At 31.8% G+C, this 25,179-nt stretch overlaps 1 protein-coding gene across 1 annotated transcript in view; it reads right to left on the reverse strand.

Annotated features, from left to right (window-relative positions):
- The window catches only part of LOC118186705 (uncharacterized), a 1,213,074-nt gene that overhangs the window by 1,137,961 nt on the left and 49,934 nt on the right, over positions 1-25,179 (reverse strand). The window contains exon 2 of the mRNA XM_085822787.1: positions 9,583-9,989. Coding sequence (XP_085678913.1) covers positions 9,583-9,863 — 281 coding nt within the window. The 5' untranslated portion in view covers positions 9,864-9,989. The remainder of the gene's footprint in view (positions 1-9,582; positions 9,990-25,179) is intronic.

Consider the following 25,179-nt stretch of genomic DNA (forward strand, 5'->3'; position numbering starts at 1 on the left):
TAATTTATTACATTCAGAAAAATTTTCTGACTGATATAAGGCATTTAAATGTTAGTCTAAATACCAAGTAGTCTCTTGCATTCGTTTGATGTTTTATAATCCTGCTACATTAATATGATAGATATAAAAAATATGCAATAATTATAGAATGAGAGATAACATGTGTTCCCACTGGCAAACATTTTGTTAAAGTAGTGGGTGAAACAAAAACATTTGATGCGGTGATGAGAATCAACGAGAGACACAAAGACAGTGCAGAAAAATCAAAGTAAAAATTTTAACTACTTGAATTTTAAAACCAATTTTTCTTCAAAGAAATAATTTGTTTTTAAAAACACAACAACATTCTCAAATAATTTTGTTTTGAAAATAAATACTAACAAAAGAAAATGAAAATATTTCATATTCGTATAAGCTTTGTAAAACATTATATTGCCGCTTGTAATTTTGTTTTAGACTGATTTAATAGTATGAGATACCCTGTAGTAACTCAGCGCGCAGGCCTTATCTATCTCGATGGTGACGGCTGGGCGGCCTTTCAGCAGTCGTCACGCACACAGGGCTCAACCCACATCTTTATGTCTCAAACTATAAGCATCATATTTGTAACAGATACATAATCAAAATAAATTCGCAGCCGCTGCCACCGCAGACCGCATGCAAGTCATGAGTTTAAGACTGGCTTAAAATATTATGAGAATTTTAAAATGTCGTTAAAGATATAAAGATACGCATATGAGATTCGCTCCGTAAAGAATTTCTCAAAACTTCCTTGGACTAAACAGCGATATATCTGAGAAATAAATAGCAATGAAATGAAATATGTGCTCTTCCCATCATAAAATAATGCATGTAAATGGAATCACGCTTCCTATCATCAATACAAACTGACACTTATCTTCGTATTTTCTTTCCTCCTAAAAATCTTAAAGATATAATAAAAGCATATTTGTTTACCGACGAGTAGCATAAAACTAAAAACGCCATTTAGCTAACAAAATTTAACGGCTTTTCCTCTTAAGCATTTTAACACCCTCTTCACTTAGGAGAAAGAAGTCTTTTGAAAGAGATCAGTTTCACTGCCGTTTAGCTAGATGGCTTGAATAACAACAGTGTAATTGCAACGGTCGAGTAAATCTTGCGAAAAAGTTTAGGAAAAAAAAATGGCAGCAAACGGGAAGTCTTAAACGAAGGCGTAAGCATTAACTTTACTAGTGTACAATGCTTGTCAGAAGAAAGACAAAAAATACTGCTCGTTATAAAAACATCTGTCTAAGATGGAAGCTCACGATGATATGTTTACCAAAAAAAAAAAAAAAGGCAAACAAAACAGAAGGCAGTTTTAATTAATTCGCGAAACATTCCACGGCGGTTGAAGACACCAGTGTAAACCTGTGCTTATGTATCGTATTATTTTCATATTTTTTCGGCCTAATTTCTTTGCCCACTTCTTTTGAGCGCATTTAAAGAAGTAAGCGGGGAGTTGACTCAAGTTATAGTTTCATTTTTTTACGAAGTTCAACGACAGATCTTTGTAAACAGTGACGCTTGAATGATTTTTATTTCTTTATCGCGGAGGGCTTGAAAGCAGTAAATTCTCATGATGCGAGAATAAAAAAAATCTGATGTGTACACAACATGACTTCCTTGTACGGATTATTAAATTATACGCATTTTTTTTAAATTTTATTTAAATTGATTGGATTGAATTAAATTACTTCGTCGACAGCGCATAAACCACAATAGAATAAATGCACTCTTTAAAATTCACTATATTTGTTTACTATAACGACACTCTAAATGCACAAATTTTATATCATTTGAAGAATTATCGTTGCCACATGTTCTATTGAAATACTATAATAAAGCTAAAACGATGTATGAAAGAAATTAAGCAAACAAAAGAGAAAAGAAACAGTTTTTCACACACAATTGAGCATTTTTCATTCAATTAATTCAGTTCTCACTTCGCGACAAGGCAAAAATACATAAAAATTCAAAATATCTGTATTAAAAATTACGAAGTAAATCTTAAACACTTATTTCCTCGAAAAAATTCCAGAAAGGATTAAGCATGATTTAATTCGCAATAATAAATGAAGGCGTTATTTTTGTGTTGCGAAGCTTAGTCTCTCTAGATTGGCAACAAATCTACAATTCTGTTCTTTCAAATGTAAACAAATATTTCCGCCATGTTATTTAAAACTTAACCGAACTTAAAGAGCATTTAAAGTGTTGATAATTGTACAAATATTGCTTCCAGAATTACGAAAGGCATAAAAACCTTAACCGGAAGATAAAAACAACATAATTCAATCATTTTTAAAGCAAAAAATGTACAATTTACAAACATATAAGAATCAAGAAACTGAGATCACTGAGCCGGGTAACAAAGTGGATATATATATAAATATACTATTAAGGTTGCATTAATATTAGCAAGTTTGCTGCAATGTTCCTACCTACTACTATTTTTTATAAATATACTATTTATATACGTTTGGTGCGGCCGATTGCTACCAAAATACGAGGTGCACATCTACATGTTATAGCAGTCCTATATACAAAATTTCAACGTTCTGAGGCTACTCGTTTTCGAGTTATGCGAGATACGCACGTACGTACATATGTTCGTACAGACGCCACGAAAAATTATCTTTAGAATTAATTTTAAAGCAGTTTTATAATTTTTTTTGGAGGAAAAGAATCTTTTATTCTGTCCTTACGTACAGATATCACGCAAAAACATCGTTAAATTGCATTCGATAGCGGTCAAATGGATATTTTCGTTGAAATATGTTGCCTGAAACTTTTCGCGATTACAATACTTCCTTTTTTACTTCGTACAAGGAAGTAAAACGAATGGCAGTGGGAAAATAGTTCTTAAACGAAAATAATTTCAGAAGAACAAAGACCAAACTATGAATTTGTTCAGCAGTGTTTTAAACCAGTGGTCTTAAACTGAAATTGCATGCGGGTCGTGAAACATTTATTAACAAAATTCAAAAAATATTTTAAATAAGTTTTAAATTTTATTTACTAAATACTTATCTAAACATACGTGAACAATAATGATAGTATCGCAAAGGAAAAAAAACTAAAATTTATATATATTTTCTATTTGAAATCTAACGTTTGGTACCTGTGAGAATTTGTTTTTTTTTTGGGGGGGGGGATTACATTTTGTAATTCAAATTAATTGACAGCTAACTAGTACATTCTTAGACTCATTTTTTTAACTAATTCTAACACGTATAATTAATCATTAAATGTTCTAAGTTCCTCTTCTTTCTAAGTATTCAAAGAAAATTTACTAAGTGGTATAAAACTTGAGAATAAATAATAACAACGTAGTATCTTTTGCTTGCTTATTAAATTTTCTTTGACGCGTAAGTAAAAATATATATTTCTGTATATTAAAAATTTTTAGCATCTTTATTTCTTAGTAGGATTTGACAAATCATAGCGTTCTGATGTTTATAAAATTTGCAGCCTTCGAGAATTGTAGATACTCATTTGTCAGTCGGGCTCTTTTTTTACGAAATTACACAGGAAAGCTTTTATTAGGGGGAAAACAAAGAATTACTTTTTGAATTTTCTTGAAGTTTTTGCACTTAAAAATTAATCAATTAAGAAAAATCAGAAAACGATACTTCCTATCTTATGAATCCTAATCCCAAACCCCCACACATAAAAAAATCAAAACCTTGAGACAGATTAGCTTTTTTGGATAAAAGCTTTTATTGGAGGGGAGGAGAATAACTTTTTGAATTTTCTTGATATTTTGCAGTTAAAAATCAATTATTTAAGAATTTAGTCAAGCAAAATAAAAAAAAATGATCCTTCATACCTTTTCAATTCTAATACCCCTCACCCCCCAAAAAAGAAAAAAATCCGAAACCTTCAGAAGATTACCCTTTTTTGGCATAAAATAAAAGCTTTTATAAAAAAAAAAAAAAAAAAAAAAAAAAAAAACACTTTTTGTATTTTCTTGATTTTTTGCAGTTAATTTTTTTTAAGAATTTAATGAAGAAAAATCCAAAAATTATCCTTCATTAATCCCCTTGAACCCCCAAAAAAGAAAGAAAATTAAAGATTAGCTTCAGGAAAATTAGAACCTTTAGAAAGATTAGAACCTTCAGATACCTAACCTTCAGAAAGCTAACTTAGATTAGCTTCATCTAACTTAGATTAGCTTCAGAAAGATTAGCTAACTTAAATTAGCCTCAGAAAGATTAGCTTTTTTTACATCCAATAAAAGCAATAAATTTTTTTTGAATTTTCTTGATTTTTTTTCAGTTAAAAAATAATTATTTAAGAATTTAATGAAGAAAATAAAAAGAACTAACCTTCGTACATTTCGAATTCTAATCTCCCCCCCCCAAAAAAAAACCCCAAAATCTTCAGAAAGATTAGTTTTTTTTTTTTTTTTTTTGGCTTCCAATAAAAGCTTTTATTGAAAAAAAAAAAAAAAAGAATTGCTCTTTTAATTTTCTTGATATTTTGCCGTTAAAAATCAATTACTTAAGATTTTAATTAAGGAAAATAAAAAAAAAAGATTTTTCACAACTTTTTAATCCTAATCTCCTCCCCTCCCTCCCCCCCAAAAACCCGAAACCTTCAAAAAGACTAGTTTTTTTTTTTTTTTTTTTTTTTTTTTTAAATCCAATAAAAATTCCTTTTTGAATTTTCTTTATTTTTGACAGTTAAAAATCAATTATTTAAGAATTTAATTAAGAAAAATTTAAAAAATGATCGTCCGTATCTCTAAGTCTAATCCAAAGAAAATAACCGAGACCTTCAGAAAGATTAGATTTTTAACATCGAATAAAATTGTTAAAAAAAAAAAGAAAGGATAAGGAAGAAGAAAGAGAAAAAAAAAAAAAAAAAAGAATCATCTTTGATTTTTTAAAAAATTTTCTTGATTTTTCTGCATTTAAAAATTAATTAACCAAGAATTTAACTACGAAAAATCATAAAACGATGCATCGCATCTTTTGAATTGTATCCTAGAAACCCGAATGTAAGAAACAAGAAGGTCAAGGTTTCTTTTTATAATTTATTTTTCTTGATTTTCTGCGCTTAAAAAGTAATTCAAAATTTAGTTGAGAAACCTCAGAAACGAGACTTCGTATTTATCTAAGAAATTTTCTAAGAAAACGGAAACTTCCGAAAGATCAGGTTTATTAATATCCAGTATAGGTATTCATTAAAAAAAGATCGAGTTTTCTTAATTTTCTGCAATTAAGAAATAATTAATTAAGGAAAAAAAGACTAAAATATTAGTCTGATTTTACTTAGTTTTCTGAACAGAATGTAGCATTCCACGCTTAGAGTTTATTTATAATAACCCTTGAAATAACCCTCCCTGTCTACATTGCCCAAATTCAGAAACTTCTGGGAAAATGTTTAAAAAAATGAAGTTTTTCAAATATTCTGTGTCTCGTTATTACGAGAAAAAATTTCGTTTATGTCTCCTTTAAAAATATAACCGTATTTTTTTTAATTGCATCTTCAGATATTTTTCATTTATAACAGATTTTAAAATTGTTTTCTTATCAACCGGAAATTTACAAAATTGCTTTTATTTAAAATCTTTGAATAATAAGTATATTTTTCTTTTCACTATTCCTTCAATTGGAATTCATGAATTCAAGAATCTCTTACGATTCGGACTCATAGTAGAGAATGTTTAACACTAATTCCACCTTTAATTATAATTTGTCATTTTAGAATATCCACCTCAAAGATGCCCCAAACTGTACTTCATAAACCATGGTAACGGTTGCTACGGAAAAAAAAGGTCGAATTTTTAAATTTGTTGAAGAAAGAATTACTTTTTGAATTATTTTTTGAAACTCTCACTTTCCTCTATACAGTATTACCATCGTAAACGAAGGAAAGGTCGCTGTGACTTTGAGCTGCTTATTATACAGCAACAGACTATAGAATGTATGAGATTTATTATGTTTTTCTTTTTAAATATTTCACCTCTAGAGACTTCCCTCTTGCCTGAACTATCCACCACTTTTATTGTATTCAGCAGAAGTTAGGGAGTAATTAAACGAACTATCCACCACTTTTATTGTATTCAGCAGAAGTTAGGGAGTTATTAAACGAACTATCCACCACTTTTATTGTATTCAGCAGAAGTTAGGGAGTAATTAAACGAACTATCCACCACTTTTATTGTATTCAGCAGAAGTTAGGGAGTAATTAAACGAACTATCCACCACTTTTGTTGTATTCAGCAGAAGTTAGGGAGTTATTAAACGAACTATCCACCACTTTTATTGTATTTAGCAGAAGTTAGGGAGTAATTAAACGAACTATCCACCACTTTTATTGTATTCAGCAGAAGTTAGGGAGTAATTAAACGAACTATCCACCACTTTTATTGTATTTAGCAGAAGTTAGGGATTAATTAAACGAACTATCCACCACTTTTATTGTATTCGGCAGAAGTTAGGGTGTAATTAAACGAACTATCCACCACTTTTATTATATTCAGCAGAAGTTAGGGTGTAATTAAACAATCATTCCTGTTCAACTGCTATTTATTTAATTTATTAAAAGTCTCACAGCAAGTGAAGGAGTGAGAAGTATTTGGAGAGTCTCTAAGGTATAAGCGGGAATGGTTCGGATAAAATTCTAAAATGACGAAACCCATGTAGAACAATTCCAAATACTCTAAACTAAGGAAGAAACATATCCTCTTAATGCATCATAGGGGGACAGCCGTTGCCCTTATCGTTTACAGTACACAGCAAGATGACATTGATCATAAGTCTTACCATGCGGAATTGAATGTCACTCAAGTGTGAAATTTTATTGGGGGGGAAGGTAAAGATATATAAACATAAAAATAATAAAATAGGTACATAAAAGAACATAGAAATTACATGCGTAGATTTTGCAGTGTTTGATAACAACGGTTTCACAGATTGAACATAATCATCATTATCTGTATCATTCATTCCAATTGTCTGCATGTCTACTCATTGTCATCACATTTCAATTCTTAACATTCTGATCGGTCGTTTCATTTCAACAATATTCATATCTAACTGTTTAATTTCTAAATTAAAGAACAGACTCATACCATTACGCATATTGTTAAGTAGAATATTATCATACTTTAGGTTAAAATGACACGCCGAATAATGATTATTGGATTATTGGAATCCTACAAGTCTGTGAACATTGCCCTCTAGTTGTCGCCGTTCGCCTTTTCGGACACAATTTCCTTTGGAAATCTTGTTTGTTATGGTATATTAGACCAGTATGTTAACTTTGGCGACGACCTGTTGAAACACCCTGTATACTGTAGCAATAGATGCACACTCAATACTGCTAATTTCGGATGTTTGATACAAAATCGGGTAGGAAAGAGATGAAAATGGCGTTACAGAGGATTTCATAACGGGACGAGTTGATCAATCACTCCCTGATGTACAAAATTAGTAGTACTAGTAGCTTTTACCCACTCCTTAGTGTAGAATATGAATTCTTGCTAATAGCAAGAAGATTTAATATTTAACTTTACTGTCGAAGTTCCAGACTTCGAATATCAAATGTTCACCTTTTGATACTGAATTGTTTGCTATAATTTACAGAAACGTATACAAATTATATTTGCAGATCTGCAATGTTCAATGGTAAAAATTATTTCCGCTCAACTTTTTATAACTTTCCCATTGTATAACATTTCTCTGACACTTTTTGCCCTTTCATTAGATTTACAAAAAATTTTTATTAAACACTTTTTCCTTTTTTTATGTAAACTTTCGCTATCGATATTAATCTATATTTTAATTAATCGATAAGCTTTTGTATCGATATTAATCAATATTATATTAAAATCAACAATGCACTTCAAAATTAATATTTAATAAAGCTTCAAAACTGTATTTAAATTAATTTTTGTTTGCATTTAAAATATAAGTTGTAGGTAAAATTTTCATATTTTTATATTTTCCAAGTTTTATTTAAATCTCTCTGTATATATATATATATGTGTGTGTGTGTTAATGATATTTTAATTTTATATTAAAAATGTTTTTAACTTATTAATTAAATAATAATATTAAGTTATTTTAATTTTAAAGCATTGTTGTTATATTTTAAAATAATATTATTATACTTTAATATTATAATTATAGTAATATAACTTTATGAATTAAAATATTATTAGTGAAATAATATTGTAAAATCATAATATTTTGAATTTTTTAAGTTCTTAATAAATTCTCAGTTCTTTTCATTTTTTTTTTAATTTTCAAAGTCGTTTTCTGAATAAATTGATTATATATGACATTATAATTTAGAAGAAAATAATAATATGAGGCTCAATATAGCATGTCATATTATAATGAACATTTTAATGTATTAACAAATAGGAATATGTCTTTTTCTAAGAAAAAAGAACTGAAATAAGTTTCTTCAACGAATTAAGTTTTTAATGCGTTTTTTAACTGAATAAGTTGAGTTTATCTCGTAAGACATTTTCACAAGGGGTAAAAATTTAAAATACTTTACTGAACCTTTTTTCCTCCTTTAATAATTGAACCAAATAAATTTATTGGAATGAAATATGTTGTGAAGGAATTAAAACATTCAGTTTTCTGGCGAAAGGAAAATAATGAATTAATATGAATTTACTGTAACTTACATCATTCATTTTACACTGATTTTCAATGTTCACCCCCTTCCTTTTAGACTCAATTATCTAGAAATTTGAGAGAGATTCCCGTCTCCCTTAAGGGAACTTATACACCTTAAAACCCATAAGATCTTCGAATATGTGACTGTTGCAAGAATTGGGATAATTTATTTATTTTAAAAGCAATTACTTCCAACTTTTTACAGCTGACTACATAATATAGCTGCTTTTTGAAATAGTAATCAGAAAGTTTGTGTTGCCACAAATATTTTTATAATTTAATCCGCTTTGTGACAACATTTTTTGTCATGTTTCCACCTTGCGCGCACGGTTTAAAACATTCTGTTGCATAATTTAATTCCATATTTAACATATAGCTTTTATAACATTTGGAAACTACCGTGAGCCAAAAATTCTAAAAATTTCATGTTACATTTTTATTTTATTTGGAGATGAGTTTATAAAATGCATTTTATTAAAAAAAATGTGTAATGTTTTGGTACATAATTTTTTTAATATTAAAATATTCATCAGAATTTTTATTCAGTTAGAAAATAGTGCCCATATAAAGAATTCCATCTAATTTCAAGTTTGTACCATTAGCCGTTTTTAAAATATCATGCGCGCAAGATGAAAACATGACGAAAAGTGTTGTCACAAAGCAGATTAAATTATAAAAATATTTGTGGCAACACAAACTTTCTGGTTACTAGGTCCCAAAGCAGCTATATCATGCAGTCAGCTGTAAAAGTTTGAAAGTAATTGCTTTTAAAATAAATAAAATATCGCAGTTCTTGCAACATATTCGAAGATCATAAGGGGTTTAAGGTGTATGATCCCCCTTAAGGTACCATCCCGTAAGAAATATCTATTTCTATTTCTAAATTAAAAACATAAAGAGACATCCAACTTTGACTTACTTGCAATCATCATCATCGTGATTCAAGGTCACAGGAGCAGATTCGACAACTGGCATACCATTCGCGTTGCTCTTTCCATTTTCCAAAGGTGACATTATCGAGTGGCTTCCATTTGTTCCGTTTTGCACCCTTGTTGGAATTTTGCTCACGTAGCCACTTGCGCGGTGGTACAAATGTTGCTTCATGTTTACTGGCCGATGTCCTGCGCCATCTACTTGCGGGGACCGGACATTAACAGCATCCGCATCCCCATTCGCGGCCGACTCTAGAGACTGTACCATGGACACAGCGGCGTTCAAGAACTGAATTCTTTGGAAGGCACAATCCCCGCAGTATTCTCCCGCTAGTACTCGAGCGGAGCGGGTGCCATGGAGGGCCTTGTAGACTCTTTTTGCCAAGCTTTCTCCCTAGAACAAGAAAGAACAGAAGATGTGGACACGTGTAGAGATAAAAACAAGCAATCATGAAGATGGAACAAAAGTGTTTTCAATAATAAAAGAGATTTCTGAGTCTGACCGGAAGAATCCTCTTCTTTTTTTTTTTTTTTTTTTTTTTTTTTTTTTTGGATCGCAGATGTTGTTTTATTTCCTTTTCGTCACGTACTAGGCGGTAAGCTTCGAAACATTATGCGGACTTTGCGTGCATTTAGTAGCAGAGCTTCTTCGAGCATATTGCTCACTTGCGTGGCGCGAATAACGCACTTTTGGAAATTGTTGAAAAGTTTTATTCAAAGCATTGTACTTCAATCTTAAAAAAGCAAGGCCGAGAAAAATCTCTGTATTATAAAGCATTGGCTTTGTATCTTTATTTTCAAATCAGGGAGTAGAAGTAAACAAAATATGAAAGTTGGTATGAATTGGAAGATACGGTAGAAGACAAAAATATTTGAAAGAAGTAGCTAATAGCTTTTTAGGATATTGAAATTCTGCTTTACTTTCTTCAGCCATTGAATAGAAGTTATGATTTGCAGTGATATGATTAGGTAATATATTTCTAAATTTTTTTAAAAAATCTTTCCGATTTTACATTACGCACTAAAGATTTTTCTTAACATTGTTGTCTTACCTTTATTTATTAAATATCATGTTCTTCATTTAAAAAGAGCATATATTTAGATGTGTGTGTGTGTAATTAGCCTCGAGGGCTATCTGCCTAAGGGGAGGGACGCCTTCGTGGAGGACTTTCTAAGAAAACTGGCTCGTATGCACGTTATACACGGGGAAAACCACGAAAACGCCCATGCAGCCAACCCGTTCGCGGGATTCGAACCTCGGACCGAACTACCAGTGTTCAGTGACTTTACCGCTCGGACGCTGGTGGGCCTGCATATATTTAGAATTTACGATACATAGTCTCAGGCACCGGAGATAAAAATGTTTTTATTTTCCGAACAGTTTTGCTATTGCTCGTTTTAAAATCGTTGAGTTTCTTAATCAACAACTCATAAATGCTTTACAAAATATGAAACAGATAATAAAACAAATTCCAAACTTGTGCTCCCAAATGCCCATATTCGAGGGGAGGACTACGTTATTCAAAATTTGATAGCTCTAGGTACCGCTGTTTTTTCAAAATGCCAGAAACATACATACATTAATTAATATTCTTCATTATTTAATTTCTTTAAATATAATGCAGGGCTCTAATATTTGGTGGCAACAATTTGAAAAGTGAAACTCCGTTTTAAAGTGGACCATGTAGAATGCCAAAACGAAATTAATAGCCCTTCAGGGCAAATTGTCCCTTTGAGCTGAAAATTCACATTTAAAAGTAGATTTCCACGGCAAACTTAAACTGATGCAGAAACTAAGTTTTATCCAAAATCTGTGCCAATCTCCGGTTGCATATTTACCCAATTTTAAAATCTTATATTAATGAGTTTCTCTTTCAAGTAAAATCTATATATAATAAGTATCTAACTTATGAATTATTTGCATCTAATAAGTATTCAAACTTAAAAGAACATTTTTATGTGTTTAATGTATTTAAGCTAAAAACAAACGGCAAAAGTCAGCGCATTTTCCATAAATTAAGCAGGTAAGGTATATCATCGTAGAAAGGTTTGATTTAGGTTTTTTTAATTAGGGAAAAGCTTCGAGGGGAGGGATGCCTCTGTGGAAGACTTTCTAAGGGAAACTGATTCGTACACACGTTACAAATGGCGAAAACCACGAAAATGCCCATCCAGCCAGCCGGTTCGCGAAATTCGGACCTCGGACCGAACTACCAGTGTTCAGCGACTTTACCGCTCGGCAGCTGGGAGCGGCCATTGTGAAAAGGTTCATTAATTAAGCTAAACTATAATCATGCATATAAAAGAACTATATAAAAATTTTAGAAACCTTTCCCCAGACATAAAAATGAAAAATTTCAAATTCTTAACAATTTAAGAATAATTTTTTATAATTTTTTGCAAATCGAATAAGGCTTAACTTTGATGTATTTTATGTCTGAAAATAAATTATGATTTCTGCATTGTGTAACAGACCTATTTAAGTGTAATTGAACTATTTTATTCACGCCATGAACTCACGAACTGTAACCGAACTATTTTATTTAAACGCCATCTCGTGGCGATATGAAAAAACGTCAGTCGACCTCCAGCCGCCATGATGATAGCTTACTATGTTATGTTATTCTCAATGTTTGATGTTCCATTTGGTATATGTTTCATTTTTATGTATATTTCTTTTGTTTGTAACCGTTCCTGTGTGCTCTGTTAATAAATCCTTTTAAAGCTAGCCGGCATTAGTGTCTATTGAGGAACGGCTACATCACAATTGTAATTTTTAAGAAAACATTTAAACAGCATTTACTGAATGCAACATACTTTGCAACATTCCTGCTAAAGTACGCACACTGGACAAAAAAAAAAAAAAAAAAAAAGACAATTCTATATCTTCCGTTCTTTTGACGAAATTCAACTTGCGTGTTTCATGTTTGGAAAGCGCGACTTAGAATATGTATTAGATTTACATATAGCATTGTTCTAATATAGGTATTTTGACAGAAAATCGGACTTTTTCTGAAAAGACATGGGAATGTTTTTTTTTTTTTTTTTTTTTTTTTTTTTTTTTCCCAATATTTCGATTCTGCGACTGAAATTATCCTAAGTATTTCGTAAAATTTGGTGTGAAATTTACGGAGAAATTCAAAAATTTATCTTGGCGCATTTTTTTTCATTTGTGCCAAGAATAATTCACTTGGCGAACTTCTTAATTGAAAGGCAAACTATTTTCCTTTCCCTTTTTACATTGTGCATGAGCGGAAAAAAAGTTACATCGTTCCTGCTTTCAAATAATTTTAACAAAGTGCGTAAACTTCCTTTGGTGTTATTACCACTTTCAACAAATATACCAAATTTCAAAACGCGCCAGTTCACGTATATCTTTGGAAATGTTAAATAAAAGGCTCTTATTTTTTGCAGGTATGCTTAGAAATACATCTACTTTAAGACGATGGTAAAAATTTTATAATTTTAAACAAATTTAAATTTAATTTTTAACAAATACGTATAAAAGTAAAAAAGCAAATTTATATCCTAAAAAAAAGTAAAAAAAACAAAATAATTTTTAAAAAAATGTGCAAACATATAAAAGATTTAATACTTGAACTAATCTACAATATCATTTAATTTTTTCCTTTTTTTTTCCTTTTTTTTTTTTCCTTTTTTTAGGATTTAAATTTGCTTTTTTACTTTTATACGTATTTTTTAAAAATTAAATTTAAATTTGTTTAAATTTAAATTTCATTCCTTGCAGCAATGGTGCAAAGAATATTTAATTAAATTTGTATTTTAATTTAATTTTTTTAATTAAATTTAATTTATTCTTATAAAAATTTTATAATTTATAATTCAAAATTTTTTTCGAAAAATTGATAAAAAATATTCAAAAATAAAAATTTAAAAAATAAATCACAAAAAATGTGCGAATTATATTTGGATTAAGCCTAAATTTAGAATTATGGAAGAAAGAATGAAGTAAGTTTAGTAAAAAATACATATTAATAAATATATATAAAATTCAATTAACATTAAGAAGCTAAAATTTTGAGAGCTAATTTTTAAGAAACTACCCGTGCGATATGTACAAAACTTGAAAGTTTGGCATTATTTGAGTTGTCGAATCGAAATATGGAAAAAAATTGGCATGTTATTTAAAAAAAAGTCCGATTTTGTGTCAAAATACATATATTAGTAAAATGCTATATATAAATCTGATACATATCCTAAGTCGCGCTTTCGAGACATGATAACTGCAAGTTCAATTTCCTCAATCAGCCCAGTACAACGGGAGATATAGAATTGTCCATTTTTTTTTTTTTTTTTTTTTTTTTTTTCCCCGCAGTGTCCCTAAATACTGTTTATTTAAAATACTGTTTATTTAAGAGAAATAAATACTGTTTATTTAAGAGAAATGACATACCCCGTGAACTTAGAAATTTTCATTATCGGATAACAAGAAAAGTTCGTCTATTCGTTTTCCGTTATATCTTCAGACCTATTATCTATCTCTGCTTCATCTTCACCATCGCAGATAGTCTAATCCACAAATAAATAATTATCTTCTATTGCATCTATACTGTTAGATATACAACAATTTTTAAATGAATTTTGAATTATGTCGGGATTATTTCATATTCGGTTTTTTTATAACCCACTCACACGCTATATCTAGACTGCCATGACGCATTTGGCAAAAGTGTGCGCGCAATATACGGCGAATATATCTATAAATTAATAAATGTAGTTCGATATTATAGGTGAGCCTGAATATACGGTATATATGTTACGGTGAAACACCGAAATCTGGAGAATGTCGACTTTCACCGGTTCAAGATTCACATAGTCGGCTTGGTGTATGTCCGAAATATTTTCCAAATACTCTTATTTCTGACTTAAACCGGTCAATGTCGACATTCACCATCTACTAATGGTGAATGTTGAACATATAAAAATATTATAGTTTCTTCTCCGTAATTCAGTCACGAAAAAACGCACTTGAGACTTAAAATAAGAAATTAAGAACATAAAAACTTAAAACACACAGTACATTCAAAATGAGGAAGGAAAATAATTAGTTAATTAAGTTAAAAACTTACTTCTTTATACAGTACGTTCTAAATGAGAAAATAAAATAATAGTAATAAAAAGCTTACTAAATTATGTGATTTAAATCTTATTTATTGCAACAACTTAAAACTATTATGACACTTTGAATTGTACAAGAGGCCCTTGGTTTTACAACTGCATTTATTTGTGGAACACTTCCTTTTGCAATGACAGCGTGTATAGCCTTGCCCACCGCTTCTCGAATTAGCTGCAGCTGCTTCTCTCAGCGATATTACTTGAGAAGGAATCTCATCTACGGAAAGTAACTTTTCTTTACAAATTACGAATTGATTACGTATGTAAAGCTGCTTGAGGATACCATTTTTGTTTGCAAGTTTATAGAAATCGAAGTCTTCTATTCCAACAACAGCCTCTAACACATTTCATTATCTGTACGATCAGGGTCGACATCAGGGACTTGTATTCGAACAGTATCACCCATTTGAGTAAATCCTTCCGACCTACACCAGAGCATATCTGTGATTGTAAACATAAACCGGTGAGTGTCCAAATATACAAGAATGTAGTGAAATATTCGGTCTTTCACCGAAGTCTTTGGCGAATGTTGACATTCTCCGGTGAAATTCGACATTCTCCAATTTCGGTCTTTCACGGCAACATATGTATAAAAACAAAATCATCTGGAATCATAGGTGGTCGTCATAGAGAGAATCACTGTATTTGTACAAAGTAGTAAGGATGAATATGAAGTAATTTACATTACATTAGTATCTGTTACACGTCCATTAATTCAAAATAATTCTACTCTTAACGATTTATTTTTCGAAAACGCTCTTAACTCCCGTTGCGATTGGGATTCATTAACACAACCCATTGAATATTTACGACTGCCACGACAAATGAAGAGACGAGGGTGATGATGAATCATACCAGATGAATCATGAGAACTTATACGAAGAAAACGCGACCGAAAATCAGCAATTCAAACGATAAAAGCCCACCGATGCAGAAGTTAAATATTCAATCGCCCCCCCCCCTTGCAGTAGTCACTCAAGGACCATCACATTTCTTCTCTGGGAAGTTTCAGCATTCGATTTGCATTTCCTACCACCCGTTTGCCTTCTTGCTCTCAGCAACTGTTCATAAGCGACAAGGTTTCCGAATACATGGCGACAGGAAAGCTGGTTTTGATTAAGAGATTTTGAAATTTACATGTGTTTTCAACCCAGCCTGTTACAGAGTCCATTGATAATGTCATTCAAGAAAAGTTTATTGAAAAAACGCGATGAATGATTGGTTGATACGCAAATAACGAAGGCGTTTTCAAGGGGGGATGAAAAATAAAATATATCAGCGAAAGCCACCAGTGATTTATTCATTTTTGCATATCTAGTTATCGGGGTCGGTACTCGTAATTATCATCGGTGAATGCCTCGATTTATCCGAGGTAAAAGATGTCTGGTTTGGCCTGCCCACGCATCGTCAGTTTGATATGCGGCAATTCTGCCGCTGTTTATTTTGTAAATATCGAAATTTCGAATTTTTATTTCGTACTTCTGATTTTTTCCGAGAACATACCCATATCTTTTTGATACTGTTCCGTTACAGCGGCGTCAGTTAAAAATGAAGAAAAATGGGAAGAAAACAATGCTATAAAAAATAAAATCCGAAAGGTTTCAGATTTTAAATTAAGTCTAATGGGGCGTTTTTTTAACATTTTGTGTGCTATCTTTATTTATTAAATATCATGTTCTTCGCACTTAAACCATAAAATTCAGTTCAAGAGCAATATCGCAAAATAATTTTAAATTGAGCATATCTTTAGAATTTCCGATACACAGCCTCGCGCTGGAGATAAAAATGTTTCTTCTGTACAACGTTGCCATCGCTCGCCTTGAAATCCTTGAGTTTGTTAGTAAAAAATTCGTTAAAGTTTTACAAAATATGAAATCGATAATAAAACAAATTCCAAATTTCAAATATTTCGCAGTAGGATTACGTCATTCAAAATTCGATGGCTCTATATACCGTTGTTTTATCACAATGCGAGAAACATATATACATTTATGCAAATTCTTCATTATTTAGCCCACCAGCGGCAGAGCGGTAAAGTCGCTGAACACTGGTAGTTCGGTCCGAGGTTCGAATCCGGCGAACGGGCTGTTTCCCTTAGAAAGTCCTCCACGAAGGCATCCCTCCCCTTAGGCAGATAGCCCTAGTGTGCTTTGCCATAATTAAATACACCAACACCTTTATTATTTAATTTCTTCAAATATAATACAGGGCGATAATATTTGGTGGCAACAGTTTGAAAAGTGAAACGGACATTAAGAGTGATTCGACGCAAAATCGGAAAACGAAAACAATAGTCCTTCAGGGATTGGATTGGATTGGATTATTTAATTATGGCAAAGCACACGAGGGCTATCTGCATAAAGGGAGGGATGCCTTCGTGGAGGACTTTCTAAGGGAAACTAGCTCGTATTCGCCGTTTGTTTTAGTACAGCGGATTAGACAATTTGGTAGTTACCTAATGACGAAGAGGCTGCCATAAGATTCTTTCAGAACAAAGGAATAATTTATAGCAATAAACGTTGTTCTCCAAAATCATCCCATGAAGTTAACTTTTAACTCAAACAAAGCTCCTATATGGCGTTGTTACGTGCGTTTCGCTGTGAAAAAAAAAATCTGATGTGTACACCATATGACTTCCTTGTACGTAGTATTAAATTACACGCATTTTTTCCTGCATTTCATTTAAACTTATTTCCTTCAGTTTCGTTAGAGATATATTTCTCATTCAATTAAATGAATTCTCACTTCACGACAACGCAAAAATACATAAAACCTCAAAATATATTTATTAAAAATTTAAAACTATCGGAAAATATAAAACATAAACACACTTAAAACAATTTAAAGACCAACTGTTGCAATTAAAATTATAGTTTCTACGCAAAAAGAAACAATTCGGCCAGTGGGGAAATACAACTTCCATATCTCGTTAGGACTGCATTTCAAATTTTGCATTGCTATGTAATTCCTTGTCATCTAGATGTACCCCATCTTTCCCAGAGGTTTGTTTTTCTAATTTTGAATCACCCTGTATATTCAGTATATTCAACGTAGTATTAGTATATTCAACGTAGTATTAGTATATTCAACGTAGTATTAGTATATTCAACGTAGTATTAGTATATCCAACAGACATATGGTATATTTAACGCATGGAAAACTTTGAGAAAACGTATAGTATGTTCAACGTAAGGAAAACTCGGGGAAACGTAGTAACATTTATAGCCATACTTTACTAAATTAATGTAATTTTACTTCTGTCATTACAACGTAATAAAACTCTTGCCTGGAGAGTTCTAAAAGGCTATGTAGAGACATTAGTATATTTTGGAAGCAGCAGGTGTGAGAAATGAGCAGATAATTGAACCACGGACCTCTGGAATACGCGCCGAGCGTGCTGACCACTACACTACGAAGGCATGCTAAGAAGGCGGGAGAAATACCTTATATAATCCCCCTTTTAAAGGGCGACTGGGGTTTTAGGGGACCCAATAGCCAAATCCTGGTGGTAAAGAATCATCATTCACCATCTTTTAGCTCGAGCGCTACTGTAGAGATATTAGGATTTTTTGGAAGCAGAAGATGTGAAAAATGAGCGAATGCCCTCGCCGGGAATCGAAGCACGGACCCCTCGACTATGCGCCTAGCGTGCTGACCACTACACTACGAAGGCATGCTAAGAAGGCGGGAGAAATACCTTATTGCCGGAGAGAATTTATTCAATATTTTGTTATTCATAAATTATAGTTTACAAGGGGATGCTAATTAAATTCATTATATTGCAATAAATCTAACTCTTGCAGTCATACGTAAGAAGAGTTTACTTTTCCACATGCTATCTTTGGGCTATTTTGAGCTGTTTCAACAAAAATGTATCATGACATATTTATCTGGATATAAGTTACGCTTCATAAAGTACTTCAAGTTTATAAACGAACGTCACATTAACTGAAACTCAGTCTTTAAATAGAACACCCCAAAAATGGTAAAAAAAAAAATAAAGAAAATAAAAATAAAAAAGTCGTCTGTCACAATTTGCATCTACTGCCTTAAATACAGCTTACGGTTTGTCAGGTAAGAGCCATAAACCACTTCTCAACCCTTTTGGAATTTCTGGAAACATAATTTTCCTCCAGCCGTCTTCTACAACTCACCTCAACACTGCAGCAGCCGGAAGACTCTGCTTTTCTAAGTGGGGTGTCAACCGACTTATGACGTTTTAATGGATTTCGCGTGACAAGAAACCATATTTCATGGCTTTTAATTATAACATAAAACAGAACGACAGCGGGCTCTTCTTTCTTGAACATTCCCAGCAATATTCCCAGCAGGATGCCACCGTTATTTCACAAAACTTCCACATTTTTCTTCCAGCAGCTGTGACAGCCACTGTCGAGATTAAAGCGATCACAAAGATAGTAAGAGTTATCACGAGGTAAGAGATGAATATCGCGTTTCGAATTTCTTAATCTTCCTTACAGTGACCAATGATCGCGAACCATTTTGTAAGCATTCAGTTGCACTGTTCGTTGGTAAAATAATATACTTTTCTTTGTTCTCTTTAAGAGGACTCATACACCTTAAAACCCATCAGATATTCGAATAGGTGACTGTTGCAAGAATTGGGATAACTTATTTATTTTAAAAGCAATTACTACCAACTTTTTACAGCTGACTGCATAATATAGCTGCTTTCTGAAATAATAATCAGAAAGTTTGTGTTGCCACAAATATTTTTATAATTTAATCCGTTTTGTGACAACATTTTTCGTCATGTTTCCAACTTGCGCGCACAGTTTAAAACATTCCGTTTCATAATTTAATTCCATATTTAATATATAACTTTTATAATATTTGGAAACTACTGTGAACCTAAAATTCTAAAAATTTCACGTTAAATTTTTATTTTATTTGGAGTTGAGTTTATAAAATGTATTTTATTTAAAAAAAACTTTAATGTTTTCGTCCATAAAATTTTTCAGTATTAAAATATTCACCAGATTGTTGGTTCAGTTAGAAAATAGTGCCCATATAAAGAATTCCATCCAAGTTCAAGTATGTACCATTAGCCATTTTTAAAATATCATGCGCGCAAGGTGGAAACATGGCTAAATATTTTGTCACAAAGAGGATTAAATTACAAAAATATTTGTGGCAACACAAACTTTCTGGTTTCTAGTTCCCAAAGCAGCTGTATTATGTAGTCAGCTGTAAACAGTTGGAAGTAATTGCTTTTAAAATAAATAAAATATCCCAAATCTCGCAACATTCACATATTCACATATTCCAACAGAGACGGTTAAAGTAGCAGAGGCTACTAAATGCCGCCTAACCATTCACTCGATTTCGATTTCAATTTGTAGTTGTTTTTATGAGTTTTGTTTAGAAAACTGCTGCAACGATAATTCTGTTGAACGTTTTCAGTAATTTAAAAGACAACTACTGTGAGATATTGAGATATCGTACGAATATCTGACGACGTTTTTAAGCATTTTGTTTTATTTATTGAGATAATAATACATTTTATTCATTTTTCATCGTACTTGTGCATTCAATTCATAACGAACCCCTACGCACGCAACAATATTAATTTCGCTGGCTAAGTTAAGGAGACTCACACACCTTAAAACCCACAAGATCTTCGAATATGTCACTGCTGCAGGAATTGGGATAACTTATTTATTTTAAAAGCAATTACTTCCATCTTTTTACAACTGACTACGTAATATAGCTGCTTTCTGAAATAGTAATAGGAAAGTTTGTGTTGCCACAAATATTTTTATAATTTAATCCGCTTTGTGAAAAAATGTTTCGTCATGTTTCCACCTTGCGCGCCAATTTAAAACATTCTGTTGCATAATTTAATTACATATTTAACATATAGCTTTTATAACATTTGGAAACTACCGTGAACCAAAAATTCTAAGAATTTCATGTTAAATTTTTATTTTATTTGGAGTTGAGTTTATAAAATGTATTTTATTAAAAAAAAATCTGTTATGTTTTCGTGCATAAAATTTTTTAATATTAAAATATTCATCAGATTTTTGGTTCAGTCCCAAAATAGGGAACATATAAAGAATTCCATCAAATTTCATGGAAACATGACGAAAACGTCTGTCCCAAAGCCGATTAAATTACAAAAATATTTGTGGCAACACAAACGTTCTGGTTTCTAGTTCCCAAAGCAGCTGTATTATGTAGTCAGCTGTAAAAAGTTGGAAGTAATTGCTTTTAAAATAAATAAAATATCCCAATTCTTGCAACAATAATATATTCGAAGATTATAAGGGATTTAAAGTGTATGAGCTTCCTTAATATTAGTATTATCCCCCTTAATGGACTGGGTTCAATTACCCGTAATATTAGCCAGCCAAGCTATCAAAAGGCACGTAATACGGCCGAACGTAGTAGCAGTTAGAGAGACGTAGCCAAAAGGAAAAAGCGCGCCATTCAGGAATCCCGATCTCTCTCTCTGTCTGGAAGTCAGTAGAACTTTGACTTAAATACTGCTCTACTTCTCATTTGCATTTAACGCAATTCTGAAAACTCATTCTGGTAAGGAATTGTTGTGAGCTGAAGCTAGAAGAGATAAGAAAGTGTAATAAACTTAAAATAACTGTTATAAAATTAAAATATACCTTACAAAGTAAATGAATTTAAACTAATCGCGTAAAATTTCGGGTTTCATATTTTAACGGACCATTCCCAAATCCATATGGGGGATTAGTTGCACAACCAGGATGGTGGTTAGTGACTTTGACTACTTTCCCGAAGGCCCCGGGTTCCAATCCCGGAGACGGCATTGATGTAAACTGCCTGACTCCTCACAGGAGGCAACGGTGGGCATATTTCACAAGTGCACATCTGTGTAGTCACCGAGGGAGTGGCTTCTAGGATGGACCAATGGGCATCCAGTAATATTTCTCTCGTGTTACAAGACCTTTCGCGTTCTTTGAGATTTAATCAAGATGTTTGAAAATATTCTGCCACGCAATTTTCTGTATAAAATAATTAAAGCATCGTCGATTTCTTCTGAAAATTTTCATTGCTAAATTAGATCAAGTATAAGCAATTGTGAAGATTTCACTACCTCATTGAAAGAATTTGAAATAAATACAAACACATGTTGGATACTCCGCAAAAATATCTATGAAAAATATTACTTAATAAGTGATAAATAAGATAAGGAAAGGAATATGTGATAAACATCTGAGCCCAGATAATAGAGATAATGAGATTTTAACATTAAATCAAATCAAATGTATAATGTACTAAAGAAAATAATACTACATTACAATTCAAAGCCCAACACATTTCAGGTACATATTGACATTTAATGCATTAAAAATAATATATTTTATGTAAATAAACGAACATTCTTTATTAAATACTGTATAAATATAATATTTAATAGCAACCGTTGTATAAATGGTTTAAATAGCGAAATTATTGAATATTTTAAACAGATAACACAAATATTTATGATTAATATATAAACTGCTATATATAATTCGTTAATATGCCATATGCACATTTTTATTTATGCCTTACGATGTTTTTGTCAAGTATATAAACTTTATTTGATGTGTGATTAGTTATAAAATTAAACTTAAAAATTATTAGCCCAGAAGGGATATAAATTTCGCTGCTTCACTATAAGCAACGGTTCATTTTTCCAATTGTTGGCACCAAATGTTATCGTCCTTCATTATATTTAAAGAAATTAAACAATGAAGAATCTGAATGAATGCACGCATCACTGTGAAAACACAACGGTACCAAGAAGCATCAAATTTTGAACAACGTAGTCCTCCACTCGAATTATGGGGATTTGGAATTTTGAATTTGTTTTTGTATCTGTTTCATATTTTGTAAACCTTTAACGAATTTTTAATTAACAAACTCAACGATTTCAAAGCCATCATTGACAACACTGTACGCGGGGGGGGGGAATACCTCCAAAAGCGCGCCAGGCTGTGTATCGGAAATTCTAAAAATATGTTCTTTTTAAATTATTTTATGATATTGCTGTTGAATTCAATTTTATGGTTTAAGTGCGGAGAACATGATATTTTATAAATAAAAGCAACACAGAAGACGTTAAAGAAACACTCTTCGGGAATAACATAAAATCTGAAAGCTTACAAGTTTTATTTCGGTAATTTTTTCTTATTTCATTTAATTTTCAACTATTAATGTTACAAATTACTTCGCTGTTTCCTTTTAAAATCATAATTGTTACTTCCCGAATTGTGCCTATCTAATATGTTTCGCTCTCAATCTGATTTGTATACGAGTTGAGAAAAAGGGCACACTTTAACTAGAAATCATTTCAAATTTTCACTTTTTCTGTATACATGAAAACGGACTTCATGTTTCTATCATCAGAGCTTATAAGACTTAATGAAAAGATGCCCTTGAGCCATATAATACGCCGGTCTCATAGTTTCTTGACAGACTTATAAAAAAGCCTACGCTTTCGTCTTACAGATTGCATTCTTTGTCAGTCGTACGTCATTCAGAGCCACGTGCGCCCGGGGCGCCACCTGTCAACACGTGCTTTTACTCTACTGACAAACCCACGCAATAAAACCGATGGCAGGAAAAAAGTGATTTGTTTATTGGACGTATAGAGAACAATAAAAGCGGCAGAATTTTTTTCTCCTCCCTTTCCTTTTCTTTGCTGGAAGTCTTCGGCGTAAAACCGGAAGATTTTTGTTATAAAACATTTTATAAGATTTCTTTTTCTACCGAATTTTTGTAGCTTCTGAATTAGCAACTATACTGCGTTATTAAATACTTGTCATATTCTTTTTGTTGCATATAATAGTAAATGTTTAATATTCCTTTTGTTATATATAATAGTAAATGTTTTGTTATAATAATAGTAAAGTTTGTGTTATATTTCACATTAGTAAAAGAGTTGCCTCAATACTTTTATTGGCAAAACAAGGGTAACTCGTATGTCAATATATGATGAATGCACGTCGAGTACAGCTAGTATGTCAATGTATCATGAGTACTATATATATATGACATAATATAAGCAAGAAAAGGACGGAGCACTGTTGATGCGTACGTAGATCCATATGGAAGAATTCTGATTCTTTGTATGCTAATGTGTTAGCTTCGCAGTATCTAAAGAACTTGGCAGTCGAGGCAGTTTTAATTCCATTTTTATTTGCAATTGATATTTGTGGCCACACTTCACTTGGCACTCGAGCTGTGCCTATTCAAGAACATTTACAATTTTGATATTATCGCAATCGGAAGCAGCATAGCGTAATTACATACAAGCAGAAGCAGAGACAGAAGCTGAAGTGCGTACTTATGCAAGAAGAGGAAAAAAAAAGAGGTGGTACTTTCAGTTCCCAATTATGACGCCGTCAGAGCTGCGCCACGGACCTTATAAGAGATAGACTAACCCAGTGGGCGCGGCGCGCGTCACAGACATGTCGGCAAGAAAGAGTAGGGACGATCTGGTTTACTTTAACACTGATAACACTGAAACCTATGGCGTTTGTATCACATAACTCTTTTTAATTATTAAATGTGATACGTTGTATAGTGATGAGATTATGAAAGCCACTGTTTTTTCCAAATAGGATTTAATAGATCTCATTAAAGCACTTTTTACTGCATTTCGCGCACTTTTCTCACGCGTAATGACCATTTTCAGGCAGTGATTTTCAAAACTATAATAACATTACAAAACAATGATTTATTTGATTATATCATCATTAACTTATTAACATTAAAGTGGAATATTTATTTTAGTAATTTATAAATTTCGGAGCATAAAATTTTCTGAGTGTAATGAAAGAGGAAAAAAAAGGTAAAATAAAATCTAGAAGCACTCAGATTTTATATTACGCCCAAAAGGAACCTTTTTTTTTTAACGTTTTGTGTGTTACCTATATTTATTAAATATTATGTTCTTCGCCGGTAAACCACATATATTTGAAAACAGCATATCTTTAGAATTTCCGCGCTGGAGATAAAACTGTTGTTTTCCGTACAATGCTCGCTCTGAACTCGTTGAGTTTGTTATTCAAAAATTCGTTAAAGTTTTACAAACTATGAAATAGATTAAAACAAATTCGAAATTCGGCCGTCCAGATGCCCATGTCCGGGTGGAGGATTACATTATTCAAAATTTGATGGCTCTAGATACTGTCGTTTTTGTCACAGTGCGAGAAACATACATGTATTCATGCAGATTCTTCATTATTCAATTTCCTTACATATAATATAGGGCGATAATATTTGGTAACAACAATTTGCAAGGAGACACGAACATTTATAGTAAAACAGCGCAAAATGCTGCTTCGAAACTAACAGCCTTTCTAGGCTACCGCCCCTTTGAGCTAATAAATTAAATTAACAGTAAATAAAAAAAATCTTATGCAGAACTAAAAATAAATTTAAAAAAATAATCACTATAA

The sequence above is a fragment of the Stegodyphus dumicola genome, chromosome 8 (assembly GCF_044657685.1).
Source record: "Stegodyphus dumicola isolate Sdum_Otavi_A_Nest chromosome 8, ASM4465768v1".
NCBI classification, from domain to species: Eukaryota; Metazoa; Arthropoda; class Arachnida; order Araneae; family Eresidae; genus Stegodyphus; species Stegodyphus dumicola.